General features: G+C 42.3%; 3 protein-coding genes and 1 long non-coding RNA gene across 6 annotated transcripts in view; 1 reads left to right on the forward strand and 3 right to left on the reverse strand.

Annotated features, from left to right (window-relative positions):
• Positions 1-1,678, reverse strand: part of MTRR (5-methyltetrahydrofolate-homocysteine methyltransferase reductase) — a 42,254-nt gene extending 40,576 nt beyond the window's left edge. The window contains exon 1 of the mRNA XM_087961109.1: positions 1,617-1,678. The gene's annotated coding sequence lies outside the window, so the exon portion shown is untranslated. The remainder of the gene's footprint in view (positions 1-1,616) is intronic.
• On the reverse strand, positions 1-6,371 carry CFAP90 (cilia and flagella associated protein 90). The gene is made up of 3 exons (XM_087961114.1): positions 6,112-6,371; positions 2,043-2,159; positions 1-819 (listed from the first exon to the last, which is right to left on the reverse strand). The coding sequence occupies exons 1-3, from the start codon at positions 6,292-6,294 to the stop codon at positions 664-666; spliced, it is 456 nt and encodes a 151-aa protein (XP_087817240.1). The 5' UTR covers positions 6,295-6,371; the 3' UTR covers positions 1-663.
• LOC148131385 (uncharacterized) overlaps positions 1,840-18,386 on the forward strand; it is a 27,730-nt gene continuing 11,183 nt past the window's right edge. Inside the window, exons 1-2 of the long non-coding RNA XR_015748767.1 lie at positions 1,840-2,002; positions 17,887-17,960. This is a non-coding gene — a long non-coding RNA (uncharacterized LOC148131385). The remainder of the gene's footprint in view (positions 2,003-17,886; positions 17,961-18,386) is intronic.
• Positions 8,189-18,386, reverse strand: part of ADCY2 (adenylate cyclase 2) — a 156,592-nt gene continuing 146,394 nt past the window's right edge. For all 3 annotated transcript variants that reach the window (XM_087961099.1, XM_087961100.1, XM_026672526.2), the window contains 3 exons: positions 16,707-16,821; positions 9,676-9,800; positions 8,189-9,004 (listed from right to left, as the gene is read on the reverse strand). In XM_087961099.1, the coding sequence (XP_087817225.1) occupies positions 8,852-9,004; positions 9,676-9,800; positions 16,707-16,821 (393 nt within the window). In that variant the 3' untranslated portion in view covers positions 8,189-8,851. The remainder of the gene's footprint in view (positions 9,005-9,675; positions 9,801-16,706; positions 16,822-18,386) is intronic.

Below are 18,386 nucleotides of genomic sequence, written 5' to 3' on the forward strand. Positions count from 1 at the left end.
TGAAATTAATGTCAAGCTTTAATGTTTGTATTCAGCATTGAAAATTTATTATTATGAAGCTGCCCATCTATCAGCTGATCTTCATTCCTCATGCACAACTCATATATAAATACTCACATGTGCATCCTTGGTGTATAAGCAGGTTGATATATATTTTTCTCAATATTTTTTCCTTTAATGGTGACTTCCTTGGTTAAGCATTCCAAACACGCTTATAAAACATTAAATTAACGAAGATATGAAATTGGAAGGAAAAGTATGTTAAGCTACAATACATGCTAACTAAGTCCTTTAGTTTTGATACAATTAAAAAAACAAACTATAAATCATAAACAAACAAGAAATGACAGAGGTGATTGTTTTCAGATTAATACATGGCTACTTCAGTGTGTTAAGAGTGTCAAGCCACTTTTCTGGTGAAATCTTTGCACAATTTTTCCAGGAGAAAAAATGGAGAGGCGAGTACAAGTATAAACTGGAGGTCACACAAGTATCACTATGCCTTTAAGGACCTAAACCTGGTTTTAGCTAAAACCCCAGCAATAAATATATAGAAAGATATTGTAATGTTACATTTGCACTGTAAATCCAAGCAGGACACTACAGGAATTTGATACCATCTTGCTGTTAGTTATCTATCAACAGTAGATTCTTAAGCTGGATTCATTTTTCTATCAAGCAGGCTATTCCATTTTTTCTGTAGAACTCTGTCTTTACGTGATTAATGCGCACGTAGTCTCGGATTAGCTGTTCCACTGGTTTGTTTATATGCCGCCCATATTCAGAAGAAGACAAGATGGCTATAGGCCTTTTCTTTTCCTGTAAGAATATTTTGAGATGTGATTGCCGACTATAAAAATACAAGAGATAAAGAGAATACTAGATAAGATGCTTGGTATGGTGCTGCTGGCAATGGTGGCGGATGTCCTACATCCAAATCAAAATGACATCTTCCAAATACATTCTGGTTTCCTGAAGTGAAAAGAAATAAAAAATATCTCTCACAGCTTTACACTCTTCAGCTATATCCATTAAAAACAGGTCGAGTCCCCTGCAATCCTTTCCAAAAGAAAAATGCCATTGGGGTATAATTTCTTCCACCCTACAGGAACTTCTCTTTAAAATGCCTCATATTCTGTGTAGATTGTCTGATATGATCAAGTACTTGGATATTTGTGTTACTAAATACTTCCTCAAGGAAGGATTGCCATTTTTTTTCCTGCAAAATGCAACTATCATCTGACAGTAATGAGTATTTGTGTAGCACTTCATAAGGTTTATTTACACAACTGATTTCTAGCATTCCATTAGCAATATTATTCTCCATAAATCTTATAGAAACTTGGTGGCAAGACATAATAGCTCGCCTATTTCAATTCCATATATTTCAGGGGTGGAGGGAAATGTTTGCTAAATAATGATCTATTTTAATGAATGAGCTCAACATCTTAATTCTCTTTGTATCATACTAATGGTTTGGGGGGAGACATCCCTTATACTTCAGTCTACTTTAAGTGCAAAATACTATGTTTGAAGCTGCATTTCAGCCCCAAAGCCATGCATGTGCGCGTGCGCTCACAATCAGCGAACCCCTAGCCAACGAAAGTGCAGCTCACCTCTGAGAATACCTGCATCTATGATTCAGCCAATGGTCTGCCTGGTTGAAGAAGCCTGAATCTGACAAGAGTTGTGTCATATAACCCTAAGCATGTTGTTTTGATACAGCCTAGAACACGGGTGTCAAACTAGTGGTGTCACGTGCTGTCAAGTGATGTTTTTTCCCTTTGTGGAGCTGGGGTGGGCGTGGCCTGCATGTGACACATCCAGCCCACAGGCTGCCAGTTTGACACTCCTGTCCTAGGAGTTCTTAGCCTTAAGTAAATTTGCATAAGTTCCTAGCTTTAAACTAGTAATTACTGCAGTACTCCATTGCATGCTTGTAGAATGCAGTAATTGATAGCAGCCAGAACTCGGACATTATCATGAGTGAGCAGAAAGGAGGGTGAGTAGTGATTTTTGGCACCCTGAGACTTGACAATCACCTCGTCGTTAATGTGAAGTCCTCTGCTTTTTGCGTGTTCTCTGTCGCACCGATGAAGCTTTGCATCATACCCGATTGGTCTTTTGAAAACGCAGTCATACAGGGCAACAATTCCTGCCTTAAAAATTAAAAGGCCAGATCAGTCGAATGATGAAACAGGATCACCAGGATCACATCACAGTGATGGGATCCATTCCCTTGAGCATTCTGATATGCATAAACATTGGTATTAACCATATACTGAATTTTCTTTGCTGAGCAGTAATGTGTATGTACTCATATCTTCTAAACGCTGTTAATAAGTGACAGAACTTTTAACAAGGCTTTCTTTAAAAAAAATACAGTGCTGAACATTTTTATAAAACACAGGATCTACAATAATTCCTATCTAGGAGACAGATACTAGTGACCTTCACTGAATTTACCATAGCCATTGAACATATTGAGCTCTTCCAACATGATTAAAAGCCTTTAAGCACTGCTTAGCTCAGGGTGGGCAAACTTTTTGGCTCGGGGCCGCATTGACTTTTAAAATTTGACAGACGGGCCGGGTCAGCACAAGATTTTTTGGGAATCGCCCCCTTCCTCCCCTCTTCTCCTCCTTCCTCCCCTCGGAGGCTCCCTCCCTCGGAGGCCCCCTGAGTCAGGAGTTGCTACCGCCGGCGCGCTGCGCATGCGGCTCCAGTCCCGCATTGCCTCGGGAAGGGAAAGGCAAAAAGGAAGAGCCGCGGCGGTGCTTTGCAACGGAGCAGCGGCACCAGAGGCTCAGGCTCAGCGGCTCCTGGTTTTGCCTTTTCCTTCCCAAGGCAACGCGGGACTGGAGCCGCACAGAGCTGCGCCAGCGGTAGCAACTCCTGACAGCCCCAGCCAGACACCTGAGCGGAGCCCGGGCAAAACTGCCTCTGCTGCTGCCGGAGCACCACCGGGTCACCTCCAAGCAGCCTGCCCGCCCACCGGCTTCCCTCTCGCCGCGCGGCTCGGGGCCAGGCGCAGCGCCCGTGAGTTAAAAGGAAGCCGAAAGTTGCTGGGAAGTTGCTCGGGTGCTGGGAGCAGGCTTTTAAAGTGCCGCCCGAGCAAAGTTTAAGCCTGGAAGCCCCAGAACCGAGCAACTTCCCAGCAACTTCGGCTTCCTTTAACTCGCGGGCGCTCACGCCTGGCCCCGAGCGCGCGGCGGAAGGGAAGCCCGGCGGGCGGGCGGGCAGGCTGCTTGGAGGAGGCTCCGGCTTCCTCCGCCAGGCGCAAGCGCCCGCGAGTTAAAACGAAGCCGAAAGTTGCTGGGAAGTTGGTCCGTTTTCCAGGGCTTTGCAAAGGCAAAGTTTGCAGGCTGGAGCGTCTTCCCGCTGAGGAGCGGGAAGGGTTCCGCCCGGCGGGCTGCTTAAACTTTGCTAGAGCGGCACTTTAAAAGCCTGCTCCCAGCACCTGAGCAACTTCCCAGCAACTCGGCTTCGCTTTAACTCGCAGGCGCTTGCGCCCGCCCCGAGCCGCACGGCAGCCTGCTCCAAGCAGCCCGCCCGCCCATTGGGCGGAACCCTTCCCGCTCCTCGGCGGGAAGGTGCTCCAGCCTGCAAACTTTGCCTTTGCAAAGCCCTGGAAAACAGAGCAACTTCCCAGCAACTTTCGGCTTCATTTTAACTTGCGGGCACTCGCGCCTGGCGGAGGGGAAGCCCGGAGCCTCCTCCAAGCAGCCTGCCCGCCCGCCCGCTGGGCTTCCTTCCGCTGCACGGCTCGGGGCCAGGCGCGAGCGCCCGCGAGTTAAAACGAAGCCGAAAGTTGCTGGGAAGTTGCTCGGGTGCTGGGAGCAGGCTTTAAAGTGCCGCCCGAGCAGGACCGCCGAGCCGGGAACGGGCACCAAGGCAGGGCAAAGCTCCACCAGCAGCGGCCCAGCTTTAGGTGGCTCCAAGCAGCCCGCCCCGCCCGCCGGGTGGAACCCTTCCCGCTCCTCGGCGGGAAGACGCTCCAGCCTGCAAGCTTTGCCTTTGCAAAGTTTAAGCCTGGAAACCCCGGGAAAAAAAAGGGGATCGGGCGGGGACTCACCTTCGGAGAGGTCGCACTCGAAGGTGATTTCGAACTCCCAGCTGAGGCCTTTGCAAATTTCTTTTCTTTCCTACCCCTAGATCGCTCCGCACTGTTTTGCAGCTTTGGGGCCACGCGGCACAGGGCAATTACGCCACGCCCAGCAATTTTTTTTCAGGGGCAGGCCGGATTGGACAGACCAATGGCAGCGATTTTTTTTCAGGGGCGGGCCGCATTGGACAGACCAACGGGCCGGATGTGGCCCACGGGCCGTAGTTTGCCCACCCCTGGCTTAGCTTCTAAAGAGAGAAAGAAGCTGTAGGGTTGTGCCAGTGTCAGCATGCCACATGGCTGAATATGACCCTTGGCTCCAAAGTTAATCTATATTCCTACTCAATATAGCACAATACAAGACACTGCTCAAAAATGAGGTTACAAGCATACAGCTCTTTCTGGCTTGACCAACCATTATTCAAACAAGTGATCCAGAATGAGTGCCAAAGTAACAGTAAGAGCCTTGGTGGTACAGTGGTTAGAATGCAGTACTGCGGGCTATTTCTGCTGACTGCCGGCTGCCTGCAATTTGGCAGTTCAAATCTCACCAGGCTCAAGGTTGACTCAGCCTTCCATCCTTCCAAGGTGAGTAAAATGAAAACCCAAATTGTTGGGGGAAATATATAACTCTGTAACACCATTTGAGAGGGCTGTAAAACACTATAAAGCTGTCAGCCTTCAAGATTTCCTTCCTTTGCTTTGCATCTTTCGGCTGTCATCAGTAACGGGAAGAGGAGGGGGAAAATAGTTACGGGAAGTGAGCTGGAAGGTTTACAAAAAAAACTATAAATTGGGCGGGAAGTTTCTTGCTTATGTTTTTCCTATGCTATGCACAGCTACAACTCTTTATCAAAATATGTCAAGGTCAATGGACAGAGGCCTCATCACCACCTGAAGATGCCCACATGACATTATATACAACTTTTTATTGGATGGACAGTTTGAACTGTTGTGGGTGGGAACGTTGCCATCACTTTGTATATGTGATTTACACGCTCATTTTCTCAGATTCAGAATTCTTTTGATGCTACCACTTGATTTCCAGTAAAAGATATCTTTTCTCTAATTAATGGAGTCTTAAGTATTTCTTTCTTGGATTTTGAATGGAGCACCAGCTGACAAAAGCGGTGTACAACTCTAAGTGCTGTTGCTATTGTAAGCTCCATAGACTACATGTTTCAAAAATTGCATATAGTTTAGTCCTTGACTTACAACAATTCATTTGGTGACCCTTCAAAGTTACAATGACACTGAAAAAAATGACTTAGGATTGTTTTGCACATGACCAATGCAACATCCCCATGGTCATGCGATCAAAATTCAGATGCTTGGCAAACGATTCATATTTATGATGGTTGTGGTGTCCCAAGTAGGGGTGGGATTCCACCGGTATAACAACTGGTTCGGTGATCGCGCGCTCCATGCACGCGCTCTGCATATAGAAAAAGCTCATGCTTACCTTCAACTACAGCCTTTGTGAAGTCCACAAGTCTTAAAGTGGCCAAGGTTGGAGACCCCCTGCTCTAAACAAAGGAAATAAAGCACCGGAAAGAGCAGGGGCGGGCAGGTGGGCCCACATGCTCGTCACAGCGAACTGGTTCAGAGCCAGCTAATCATTGGAACAAAGGGTTCGCCTGAACTGGTCCGAACTGGGAGAATCCCATCCCTGGCCCCAGGGTCATATGATCACCTTTTGTGACCTTCTGACAAGCAAAATCAGTGGGGAAGCCAGTTTCACTTAACGACTTCGATTCGCTTAGCAACCGTGACAAGAAAAAGTTGTAGAGTGGGGCAAAATCCACTTAAATGTCTCAGCAACATAAATTTTGGCCTCAACTGTGGTTGTAGGTTGAGGACTACCTGCATTGCAATTTGCTATCTGGGGCTGAAAGATTGAGCGATGCTTCATTCCCAGAGCCTTTTAATAGGGGTTTCCATCACAACACCTGTCTTGGATGCTTTGACCCCTCCTCCCAATTATCGCACAAAATTTCTGGACATACCTTTCTCTCCTGGTAAAAATAACTAAGCTCAGGAGGGTCCTTGCGTCGAGGCGGGATGTAGCTGAAGGCTGACTGTGCCGAGAGTGGAAGCTGGTGTTTCCTTATTAGTGCCTTGTTGACATCTTCCAGTCCCTCCAACTCTTCCTCTTCCTCCGGTTCTTTCCCATTCTGGGCTTCTTGCATTCCCCTGTGAAGGCCAGTGTTTGGCTGAGTGGCAGGCTAGATTGCTTTGCATTTCCCACCCAGCTCCAGCTGGTGTGTTTGCAGAGTTCTTTGGTTACTAAGAGACCATCTGAATAAACTATGATGTCAAATCACTTATAAGGGGGTTGGAAGTTTGAGAAAAGCTGTGGCTGGGCAAAACAAAGCCCAGGCTGCTCTCACTCACTGCTATGTTAAATCTATTTCACAAGTGAAGTGTTAGCAGGGATTTTTTTCTGAGAAATACAGGAATAGTAGACAGATACAAAGAGGTGAGGCTATGATTCTGAATCATTTCATCACACAGTGTCTTCTGGATATGGAATATATGTTTCTTGCAACATGAGACGCCTCTGTAAGCGCTAGATAGATATCACCGAATCTAAGTGGAGGTGTTGATATCAAAGCTAAAGGGGGAAATAGTTACTTTTCAACTGGAAGACAGACAAAAGGTCCTTGAACAATGAGTTCAGAAGCATTTAATGTCAGGAGAGCGGTTACTGATACCTGCATGCAAACAGACTAATAGGAGCCTCATCGAATGTGTCTCATTAGTAGCTGTTAATAAAAGCACTGACAAGAAAGAATCATGTAACCCAATATTTTGGTATTCTAGGACACGGCGCTATTTGATAATTTTTCATTTTAGATGACGCACCATACTATATAGACATAACTGCTGCAAAGATTAGAGTGAAAAGGTAACAACGTTGCCTGATGAAACCACAAAAGTGCAAGCCAAACAGGCTTTTATGATTGAGAAATACCATTATTCTGCCAGGTTTCTGATTCCAACATCTAACAGTAAAAGCAGATTAAATTATGGCAAAATGGTAAATAGACTTCCTTACCCCGCATTAAGTTATTCAGCATTTAAAGCTGACTTTTTTTTAACAGTGGGTTTTGTAAATGTTGTACAATATTGAGCAGCCTTCTGAGAAAGCAAACTGATGTTTATCACTAAAGAACAGTGTCTGCAGCTTCCTTTAGGCAAACCCAAAATGATGACCTATGTACAATGACATCACATAGTAAATATTACCATTATATATTTGTGTCCTGCTATCTGAAACAAGGCCATAACTTCTGTATTTTACATGATGATACTTTTTATCATTTCACTTTCCTTATGATTAAATTTTTATCAGGAATTGAATGGTATTTTTTGTTTATATTTTATAGTACACTATGTAGTATAATAAATTATTGTAGTGCATCGTCTTCCATGTTCTCCGATTCTTTTTAGATCTTTATAGCAATAATTTTGCATAAATAATACTTTCAGCATTTGCCTATCTAGGATAAATAAGCTATTATAAACTTGGCATTAATTCAGACTTCCTCTTTGCAGGTTCAGCTTTTTCTTTTTATGATCACTAGCGGGATATTAGTGATGAGTAGGTAAACTGCTACAGTAATTGCTCTACTTTCTATATCCACAACAAAGTTAGGGAGAAGTTTCTGACTGCCTCTCATTTTTCATACTTTTAATGGCAACATTGTGTTAAGTAGCACTAAGGCACTGGTGTCAAACTCGCCATGTCACATAGATGTCACGTGACATATCGCAACGTTTTTGCCTTCGCGGAGCTTGGGTGGGCATGGCCTGCGTGTGACACATCCGGCCTGCAGGCCGCCAGTTTGACACCCCTGCATTAAGGAGAATTCATACATACAAAACAGCTATAATATACAATAAAATATGAATTATTACTTTGCTAATATTTATCCTTGCTTCCATGGCCTTATCACATTTGACTTTGAAGATATTTAAATCATAAACTTTGGGCAGAAGAGTTTGGGTTTTTGTTTTTGCCTTTGTGCCAGAAAGCTCACTGATGACATGTTACAGGTGTAATAAACTCACAATTGCAAATAAAGTACATAGAAACCTTTAATGAATTTATATTACAAAAGACAAGGGCATCAAAACATTTTAACACATTTTATACAAAACTGGTCCTGCTTATCTATGAATTTCTCTGGGGAAACTATCAAGCCTGAAGCTCTATTTTATGTTGTTGGCTGTGAGACACAACTAGTGAACACACCCTAGTTGTAATGATGAAGGGATAGAATTAGATATTCAGAATTATATAATTCAGGATTAGAGGATGTTATATGGAGCTACCATATATTTTCATGATGTTTCATGCAGCTCTAATTTTATTGCCATAAAGTGCTTTTCTGTAAAAAATTTTCAATTATCTTCTTCATAGCCTCCTTCTGCATAAGGCCATTAATTTTTCCAACTCAGGTTATTTCCCTCGATTCTTTACCACTGAAGAGTCAAGAATACAAATCAAGCCGTCATTATCTCAGTGCACAGCACTCACTTTAGCCATTTCTGGAATCTGGCAACTACCGAGGTCTCTTGATGGTAAATGATGGGACGAGACTGTAGACACTACTACAGCAACATTTCTATACACCAGAAAAGTACACACATGTTGTTCATGGTGTGGGCTAGAGGAGATTTAAGAAAAAAGTGTGGGGTGCTTTGTCTCTAAAAATATGAGATGTCTACCCTTGATATCTTTCATGATGCCACATTCCCTTGGGAAAGGGACTTAGTCATTTCAGTATGTACAAAGTAAGTCTGAAGCTCTCCTTTTCCTTTGACGTTTATGATACCTCGGCAGGTGCAAATATAGCCCAATGTTTGTAGGATGTTACTGGTTTCTTCCGTGACCTGCAAAAATTATTTAAATAAACACATTCAGACATTTTTAAGAAAGCCTAGAAATCTTTTTCTTCTATGACCTGAACTATTTGCTGTGAGTATAGATCAACAAATATAACTATGGGGAAGGTTTTCAGTATAACCTTGCCATCTTTAAAGATGAGAATCTCATTCAGAGTCTTTCCTGATTATCTTAACAGACAAAACATGAAAAAATATATATTGGGACATATTAGCAATTAGTAATATTTAGAAATCCAATGAAATCAATGGGATTTCACTTGGCTAAACCTGGAACACCAAGAAGTTTGGTGGATGGCTTCTAAGTAGAACTCAGAATTTACTGCAGAATCATCTAGGATAGTGCTAATATTCTGTGGTGGATAAAAGTTTTTTATTGTATTAACTTTTTAAAAAATTAAAGCAAATTTGAAGTTAACAACTCCAATGAGACTAGTTGGGTTTCTTCTTGAAGATAGGAAGGATGAAGAGAGAAAAGGATGATCAGAAATGAAGACAGAACATGTAGAACATGTGCACAAAACTTTTTTGGTAACTGTTGCTATTTTTCTCCTTTATAAATTAACTTTTGAAATGCTACCTCTTCCAAATAGTTAACAATATAGAGAATCAGATTCTACATAAGATTTGTTGGCTATTAGCAAGAATAAAAAAATAACCTGTATTTTATCTAGAATGCCAGTACTATCCATCCTGCTGGCCACATTCACAGTGTTGCCCCAGATGTCATATTGTGGTTTCTGAGCTCCAATGACTCCAGCAATTACAGGCCCATGATTGATACCTGTAAAAAGAAAGTTTAATTTATTTTGCCCTCTATTGTTATTTATTTATTTTAAAAAAAATACAGCCACCCAACTTACTCTTAGGCAGCTTACAAAGATAAAAACCCAATATAAAAGCCACAAAAAAGCAATTAATATTTTGCTTTCTAGTTGGAAACGTTTCCTTAGTTTCTTTTTTAATAAATCAAGACAAATACAAAGATGTAACTCAAAATAATTCAACTTGACTATTTTGCTCAGCAAGTTGTCAAAAACATTGGGGTACTTTTCTATCAAACTAAAAACCTGACTTTCTCAATAGGACTCAGCCTATATAATCATTGATAGTGTGTGATCCATATCCTAAAATTCAGACCTCCCTCCCTAAGATAAAAAGCATGGAGAAGGTATTTCTGAACTTAAGAAGCAAACGAGAGGGAGGGAGGGAGGGTCACCAATGTAGGGCATCTATGCCAATTGCTTTGCATTCAGCTATTGTTGCCCTCACATCCCCTTGGCGAAAAATAGCAAGCTGCTGAAGGACAAACTGCATAAAGGAAAATTTTGCTGGCGACAATATATCTTTCTTACACGTCTATTTGTTCTTCTTTATCGCAGACATTGATTAATGTAATAGATAACTAAACACAATAGTTGCTCAAGTTAAAAAAAAAGAAACATAAAGCCACTGAAAAAAAATGGGTCCCAAGCCAAGTGATATTCATAATTTAAAGTGTTATGTTACAGTCAAATAATAGACTGCTGGCAAGGAGAAATTACTTAGCTGTTAATTTTAGGTGAACTCTGCAAACAGTAATTAAAAAATCATGCATATTAAATTAATATGTCACCCAGAAAAAGGCTTTTATTTATTTATTTATCACCTTTATTATTTTGATAAATAACAAGGTAGTAGCCTACCTAATATTATATTCTCTTTCTAGTTTCCCCAAATCAAGGCTGCAAATACACCTAATATTCCTGCTTTTTATTTTTTCTCACAACAACCCTGTGAGATGAATTTGGTTGAGAGGGAGTGACTGGCCCAAAGACATCTAGCTGGTTTTCATGCCTGAGATAGGGCTAGAACTCACAGTCGCTCGCTTTCTAGCCTAGTACCTTAACCACTACACCAAACTGGTTCTCTCAGGAAAAGCTTTATTAAGGAGTGGGATCAACTGCCAGGAGTAAATCACAGCACAGCACAATTGATCCCAGCTATGTTGGGATAGATTCTATTAGCAGATGGAAATTTCCTTGAATCTGTGCTCTGATACAAATATGGTATCAAAACACAGTAGCATGAAAGGGCTGTAGACCTACATTCAGTAAGTATCTCCTTCAAATAACAAGCTGATTTAAGACTATATTCAGCTGGTTCCCTGACAACTTTAATATTGCTTCCATAACACTATGTTCCTATGCCAGAGACCGACTATTCCTATTTACAGACCAAGGCCACCAGCAATTAAGGAAAATATCTACATATATTGCAATGGCTCACAATCCATTAACCTTCATCCAGGGCTATCAAGAGTTTATCAAAATTAGGAGGGCCAAATCCTATCAGCTAAATATTAATTTTAACCAATAGTTAATCAGAGTATCTGTGCTCTAGTTGAATGCTTCATTTGGGACAATATAAGAATATGACAGTATGAAAATCAAAGATTAAGTATTTAGGGGTTTTTCAAACTAAAAACTACTTGAACAAATACCCTTACACTGGAAAAAGTTCTACCTGGAAAGATCCTAACATATATAGCACAGATACTGGATGAGTCCTAATATCTGGTCGAGAATTTTTAGAAACCTATCTCAAAACAGTTAGATGAAGGACCTGAAGTGACAGGGATCAGAGTAAACTGCAAAATATCTTGTAATTTCATTGACATTGCCACTTCTCTCATATCATGGAACATTGCTGACTGGAAATCTAAATTTAGGGACATAAACTTCATTAGTTTTATAATAGAGTTTGGTTCTATGTTCATAAGCAGACTTAGATTCTAGATGAGTTAATGTTTTAGTTGAATGTCATTCAGTCAGACTCAAAATAACTTCAAGGCCTGGGAAGAGTAAGCCAAGCAAGTACTGGGATACTTATTATGCCTTACCAGGTCTAAACCGTGTGCACTATGTTAGCTAGGACAGATGTGTTAGTCATAAGAAATAAGCACCGTAATCCACATTATATCAATACCACTTTTAATGGTCATATTAGCATTTAGTGGCAATTCATGGTTATAAAACTATGGTTTTTAAGTTGCATGTACTTTTCTTAAAAGCAAAATTATAAATAAAATAATGCTATTGGGCAAGGAGAAGAACTGAATACAGTAACTTTCTATTCAGTGGCACTTAATAGAATACAATGAAGACACATTTGATCAGGGGTGGGCAAACTACGGCCCGCGGGCCACATCCGGCCCGTTGGTCTGTCCAATGCGGCCCACCCCTGAAAAAAAATCGCTGCCATTGGTCTGTCCAATCCGGCCCGCCCCTGAAAAAAAATTGCTGGGCGTGGCGTAATTGCCCTGTGCTGCGTGGCCCCCAAAGCTGCAAAACAGTGCGGAGCGATCTAGGGGTAGGAAAGAAAAGAAATTTGCAAAGGCCTCAGCTGGGAGTTCGAAATCACCTTCGAGTGCGACCTCTCCGAAGGTGAGTCCCCGCCGATCCCCCTTTTTTTCCCGGGGTTTCCAGGCTTAAACTTTGCAAAGGCAAAGCTTGCAGGCTGGAGCGTCTTCCCGCTGAGGAGCGGGAAGGGTTCAACCCGGCGGGCGGGGCGGGCTGCTTGGAGCCACCTAAAGCTAGGCCGCTGCTGGTGGAGCTTTGCCCTGCCTTGGTGCCCCGTTTCCCGGCTCGGCGGTCCTGCTCGGGCGGCACTTTAAAAGCCTGCTCCCAGCACCCGAGCAACTTCCCAGCAACTTTCGGCTTCGTTTTAACTCGCGGGCGCTCGCGCCTGGCCCCGAGCCGTGCAGCGGAAGGGAAGCCCGGCGGGCGGGTGGGCAGGCTGCTTGGAGGAGGCTCCGGGCTTCCCCTCCGCCAGACGCGAGTGCCCGCAAGTTAAAATGAAGCCGAAAGTTGCTGGGAAGTTGCTCTGTTTTCCAGGGCTTTGCAAAGGCAAAGTTTGCAGGCTGGAGCACCTTCCCGCCGAGGAGCGGGAAGGGTTCCGCCCGATGGGCGGGGCGGGCTGCTTGGAGCAGGCTGCCGTGCGGCTCGGGGCGAGGCGCAAGCACCCGCGAGTTAAAACGAAGCTGAAAGTTGCTGGGAAGTTGCTCAGGTGCTGGGAGCAGGCTTTTAAAGTGCCGCCCGAGCAAAGTTTAAGCAGCCCGCCGGGCGGAACCCTTCCCGCTCCTCGGCGGGAAGACGCTCCAGCCTGCAAACTTTGCCTTTGCAAAGCCCTGGAAAACGGACCAACTTCCCAGCAACTTTCGGCTTCGTTTAACTCTGCATGGCGCCGCGCCTGGCGGAGGGGAAGCCCGGAGCCTCCTCCAAGCAGCCTGCCCGCCTGCCCGCCGGGCTTCCCTTCCGCCGCGCGGCTCGGGGCCAGGCGTGAGCGCCCGCGAGTTAAAAGGAAGCCGAAAGTTGTTGGGAAGTTGCTCGGATTTCTGGGGCTTCCAGGCTTAAACTTTGCTCGGGCGGCACTTTAAAAGCCTGCTCCCAGCACCCGAGCAACTTCCCAGCAACTTTCGGCTTCCTTTTAACTCACGGGCGCTTGCGCCTGGCCCCGAGCCGCGCGGCAGAGGGGAAGCCCGGTGGGTGGGCAGGCTGCTTGGAGGTGACCCGGTGGTGCTCCGGCAGCAGCAAGAGGCAATTTCGCCCGGCTCCGCTCAGGTGTCTGGCTGGGGCTGTCAGGAGTCGCTACCGCCGGCGCAGCTCTGTGCGGCTCCAGTCCCGCGTTGCCTTGGGAAGGAAAAGGCAAAACCAGGAGCCGCTGAGCCTGAGCCTCCGGTGCCGCTGCTCCGTTGCAAAGCACCGCTGCGGCTCTTCCTTTTTGCCTTTCCTTCCCGAGGCAATGCGGGACTGGAGCCGCGTGGAGCCGCACCGGCGGTAGCAACTCCTGACTCAGGGGCCCCCGAGGGGAGGGGAGCCTCCGAGGGGAGGGGAAGGAGGAGAAGAGGGGGGAAAGGGGGGCGATTCCCAAAAAATCTTGTGCTGACCCGGCCCGTCTGTCAAATTTTAAAAGTCAATGCGGCCCCCGAGCCAAAAAGTTTGCCCACCCCTGCATTTGATGCAGCTTATATCAATACTTTCCCAGAGGATCCTAGGAAAAAGAGGTGTAAAATGGTTTCACCTTCTTTACTTTTGAAATGTAATATTCAGCTATTGGCTTGACCCATTCCTGTCTTTGAATAGGATACACAGTATTCAGGAAAAGAAATAGAAATCCCATTGGATATAAACAAATCTGGTAAAGTTTTTCTGGGTTATCATGAGTTATATCTAACTCATGGATAGAAAGGGTGAAGAAAATATTGTACATGAGGACAAAATACGATTCATTGCCAAGGTTGTGACACTAGGGGATGCTGTAAGCTAAGATGATTGTAATCTACAAACCTAATAGAATAACCTAATACTGAGTGAGAATATGAAAAGCATAATTTGTTAAAGTAAATACTTTTTATATTTACATAAACACAAACATATACACACACTCTTGATGCCTTTTAACTTCACATTGTATTCAAAAACATCTAGCGTTTTTCAAAGGATGCTGAATATTGGAATGACCTTCAGTCAGCCAGAAATGTAATGTACTTTCTTTTGATTCCACAAACTCTGAATATTTTAGAAAAAGAAAATATTTTATCTATTTATTTATGGACTGACTTTTAATAAAAAAAGTATAATGAAAAGGGTACTTTTATTTTTAGTTATGTTTTATGGATCATTTTACGTTTGTTGTAGCCCTTAGATTCATTATATGAATTAGCCATGGAATTTCTGACAATAAATAAATAAAATAAAATAAAATAAAGTAGGCCGGTATAACTCACATGTTCAGATTTAAAAAGACTAAAGATTTCTTAATTTTAAAAAAGGCGAAAGAAGCACAGGTGAAATGCAATCTCCTTAAAATCTCTTTCTCTTCCTTACTTAGACCTTGATGGACTTACGCTACCTACTGCATTCTTATTACATTATTTAAAAAGTTTCCCCTAAAATGTATATAAGGTTTTCTTTCTTCTCACAGTCCTTTTTTTTCTTGCTGGCATATAATCACAATCTAACCTTGAGAAAATGGTAACATTTCTTCTCTACTTATAGAAAATCTGCTTCATATTCTTACCATAGACTGAATTCATGTTAAGCTTCTGAGTTTTCTTTTGTTTTTTTGTTCATTGTCTTGCAAAATTTTGTGCTATGCTATGACTTTATCCTTTTATCTTTAACAACTGGGAATGTGGGACCTTTTTGTCCTTTTTTATAGATGTGAGTTATTGAAATAACTAAGTAAAAAACCCCATGAATTTGCAATACAGAATGAAACATTAGAAGTTGCTGCTATGGTTTAAGGATTGGGTTAAATTAGAAAGTAGAAGGTTATTAGTATTAGAAGGTTTTGATCTCCAACTTGGCTGGCACGCCTTCATGTGGGATGGAAAATCTAAACAACATTCATATTTCCAAAGGCACCATGTTAGAAATGTGTTGTTCAATATCTGGGGAAAGATTAAAAAAACCCACTACCCAAAGGTTCCACTGTAGCTATCTTGGAAGCAGTCACATATCCAAATCTATTGGATTATGAAAATATTGTCAGGTATAAAGATTTACTATATGATACTGGAGAGCTTAAAAATAGGAACCAAATACAAATTCAAGGAAAGGAGATAGCATGGTGGCCCTTTGCACAAATACAAACCCATTATAAAAAAGATAGAGAACAATTTGGCTTTAATATGACCCCACAAGAATTAGATAAAATATGGCTAGGAGAGGATAAGAAAACAATTAGTAAAACATATAAATATCTTTTCGATTACAAATTAAAAGAAGAAATAGTCACAGAATCTATGATAATTTGGACTAAAAACGTGGGTCATAGTATTGAATTAGATAAGTGGGAACACATCTGGCAAACAAATTACAAATTAACGATGTCAGTCTCGTATAAAGAAAACTTATACAAAATGGTTCATCGCTGGCACTTACCTCCTGCGAGACTGGCTAAGATGTTCCCCAACTGTTGGAAATGTAACTACGCACAAGGAACATATTTTCACATGTGGTGGACTTGCCCATGTGCTCAGAAGTTTTGGAGGAATATTAGAAATTGAATTTTAAATATAACAAAACAAAATTTAGAACCCGAAGCCTTTCTGCTAAGTATGATAGATTTAAACATGGAGAAAAAATATCAATATTTAATTTTGCACATTATAACTGCGGCCAGAATAACCTACGCACAAAACTGGAAACTGTCTTTCATTCCTTCAGAGGATATGGTAATTAAAAAAATACATGAATGTGCTGAGATGGATAGCCTAACCAAATTGTTAAAAAATAAACAAGATAGTGACTATTATGAAATATGGAACATTTGGTATGATTGGTTAAAGAAAAGGTAATATTTGATATTTGGATAAGTTATAGAAATGACAGAAGACGTGCATTTAATTATAAACTATATAGAGAAATTAAAACATTCAAAGAACGAAGGAGTTATTGTAACAAGGCAGATCACGTCAATGATAAAGATAAAAAAAAAATTAACCATTGCTCAATATACGCTGTAAAATGTATATATGTGTATGTGTATGTATATGTATGTATATATGTATATGTATATATATATATGTTGATTTGTCTGTTTTAAATGTATGTCAAATAAATGTTTTTTTCTAGAATAAAAATTTTTTTTTTAAAAAAAGAAGTTGCTGCTATGAGACAACATGTAATACTCTTTCTTCACTTACCTACTCGAAGTTTGAAATCATTAAAGGAATGCTTGTTTATTACATCCAGTTTTGCTCCAAGGGCAAATGCAAACTCTACCATAGTCCCAATATGCATATATTGTCGGTCAGGTTCCTGAATGCAAACACAGACTACAGTAAGGCAAGTACAATCATCAAAACATGCCACAAACTTGTTTTCTATGCATATCCATATGAAAACATTCCAGGAAGAAATGCTTCAATTTTAGGGCTACTTGAACATTCATATATATATATATATATATATATATATATATATATATATATATATATATATATATATATATATATATATATATATATATATATATATATTGCCGGCGTATAAGACGACTTTTTGCCCTGAAAAAGATGCCTCCAATTGGGGGTCGTCTTATATGCCGGGTCGTCTTATACGCCCGCAAATAGTAATTGGGAAGCACTGCGGCTGCCCGCGGCTGAGGCACTTTGCGCACCGTGGAAACGAATCCCGTGAAGCCAAAGGAGCAGCCAGCCTTCTCCCAGCTCCCAAGGAAACGAGGCTCGCACCGCCCGAGCTCCGCTGAGGTATCCGGCTGGGGCTGTCAGGAGTTGTTACCGCTGGCGCGGCTCCAGTCCCGCGTTGCCTCGGGAAGGAAAGGCAAAGCCGCGCTCTTCCTTTTGCCTTTCCCTTCCCGAGGCAACGCAGGACTGGAGCGCGGAGCCGCGCCAGCGGTAACAACTCCTGACAGCCCCAGCCGGATACCTCAGCGGAGCCCGGGCGTGCGAGCCTCGTTCCTTGGGAGCTGGGAGAAGGCTGGCTGCTCCTTTCGGCTTCACGGGATTCGCTTCCACGGTAGACAAAAGTGCCTCAAAAAAAAAAAAAAAAGTGCAAAAGTGGAAGGCGTATGGAAGAGGGGGCGAGTATATAACAAACTATATTTTGAGTGGAAATGTTGGGGGTCGTCTATACGCCGGTCGCCTTATACGCCGCATATACGGTATATAAAAATAATTAATATACAGGGAATTCTTAGAAAATGTGCAAAAATTAAACTGTACATTATTTATTGCAGTATTTGAGAAAACACAAAACCATTTGTGGTTATGTTTGCTGCAACCTATGGAATATCAACGTGCATGAGGTTAGGGATAAATCTAGTATTCTTCAAATCCTGAACAAACTACTTTCTTCCTGCAGATAAGAAATTTCCCAGGGCTGTATCTAGATATTTCTGAGTTCCTGTTACGAGACCATCTGCCAGTTTCCAATAGGTAAGACCTTTTCCAATTTCCTTGCGTAAACATTTGCCGCTTACTGATCTCAACACGCATCATTCCACTCTCTGTCAGTGGTCTGCTGCATGAAGTAGCACAGGGAGAATGTACATTAAAGAGGTTAGTGCTTGTTATTAAGGCTAACACAATGGGACTCTCAGTTTGGGGCCTAAGCTGTGAAATATTAGAATATGCCCTCTACTGCAAAATGCAAATTAAAATGAAGGAAACAAGCCCTTGGGTTCCTGTATCTGTTTTACTGAGAAGAGTCCAGCTGTCTTTTGGATTATGGCTCATCTTGAATACACACCAGGGCGTGGGTCCATTTTATGAGCTGCAGTGATAAAATAGCAAAGTAAGATTGGACTATTTCTGTGTGTTTTGAAGACACAGCAAAGTTAATATATCCTACTTGCAAAAGAA

The sequence above is a fragment of the Notechis scutatus genome, chromosome 3 (genome assembly GCF_049901735.1).
Source record: "Notechis scutatus isolate UNSWTSFEM ecotype Mainland chromosome 3, rNotScu1.2, whole genome shotgun sequence".
Lineage (NCBI taxonomy): Eukaryota > Metazoa > Chordata > Lepidosauria > Squamata > Elapidae > Notechis > Notechis scutatus.

Bases quoted from the DNA above. Each gene is read 5' to 3' on its own strand.
- CFAP90 (XM_087961114.1), bottom strand. From the start codon at position 6,294: ATGCAAGAAGCCCAGAATGGGAAAGAACCGGAGGAAGAGGAAGAGTTG. The intron at 2,160-6,111 runs GTATGTCCAGAA...TTAATTTTTAAG, and splicing joins ATTTTTACCAGGAGAGAAAG to GCAGGAATTGTTGCCCTGTA. The intron at 820-2,042 runs GTGATTGTCAAG...ATATTCTTACAG, and splicing joins GACTTCACATTAACGACGAG to GAAAAGAAAAGGCCTATAGC.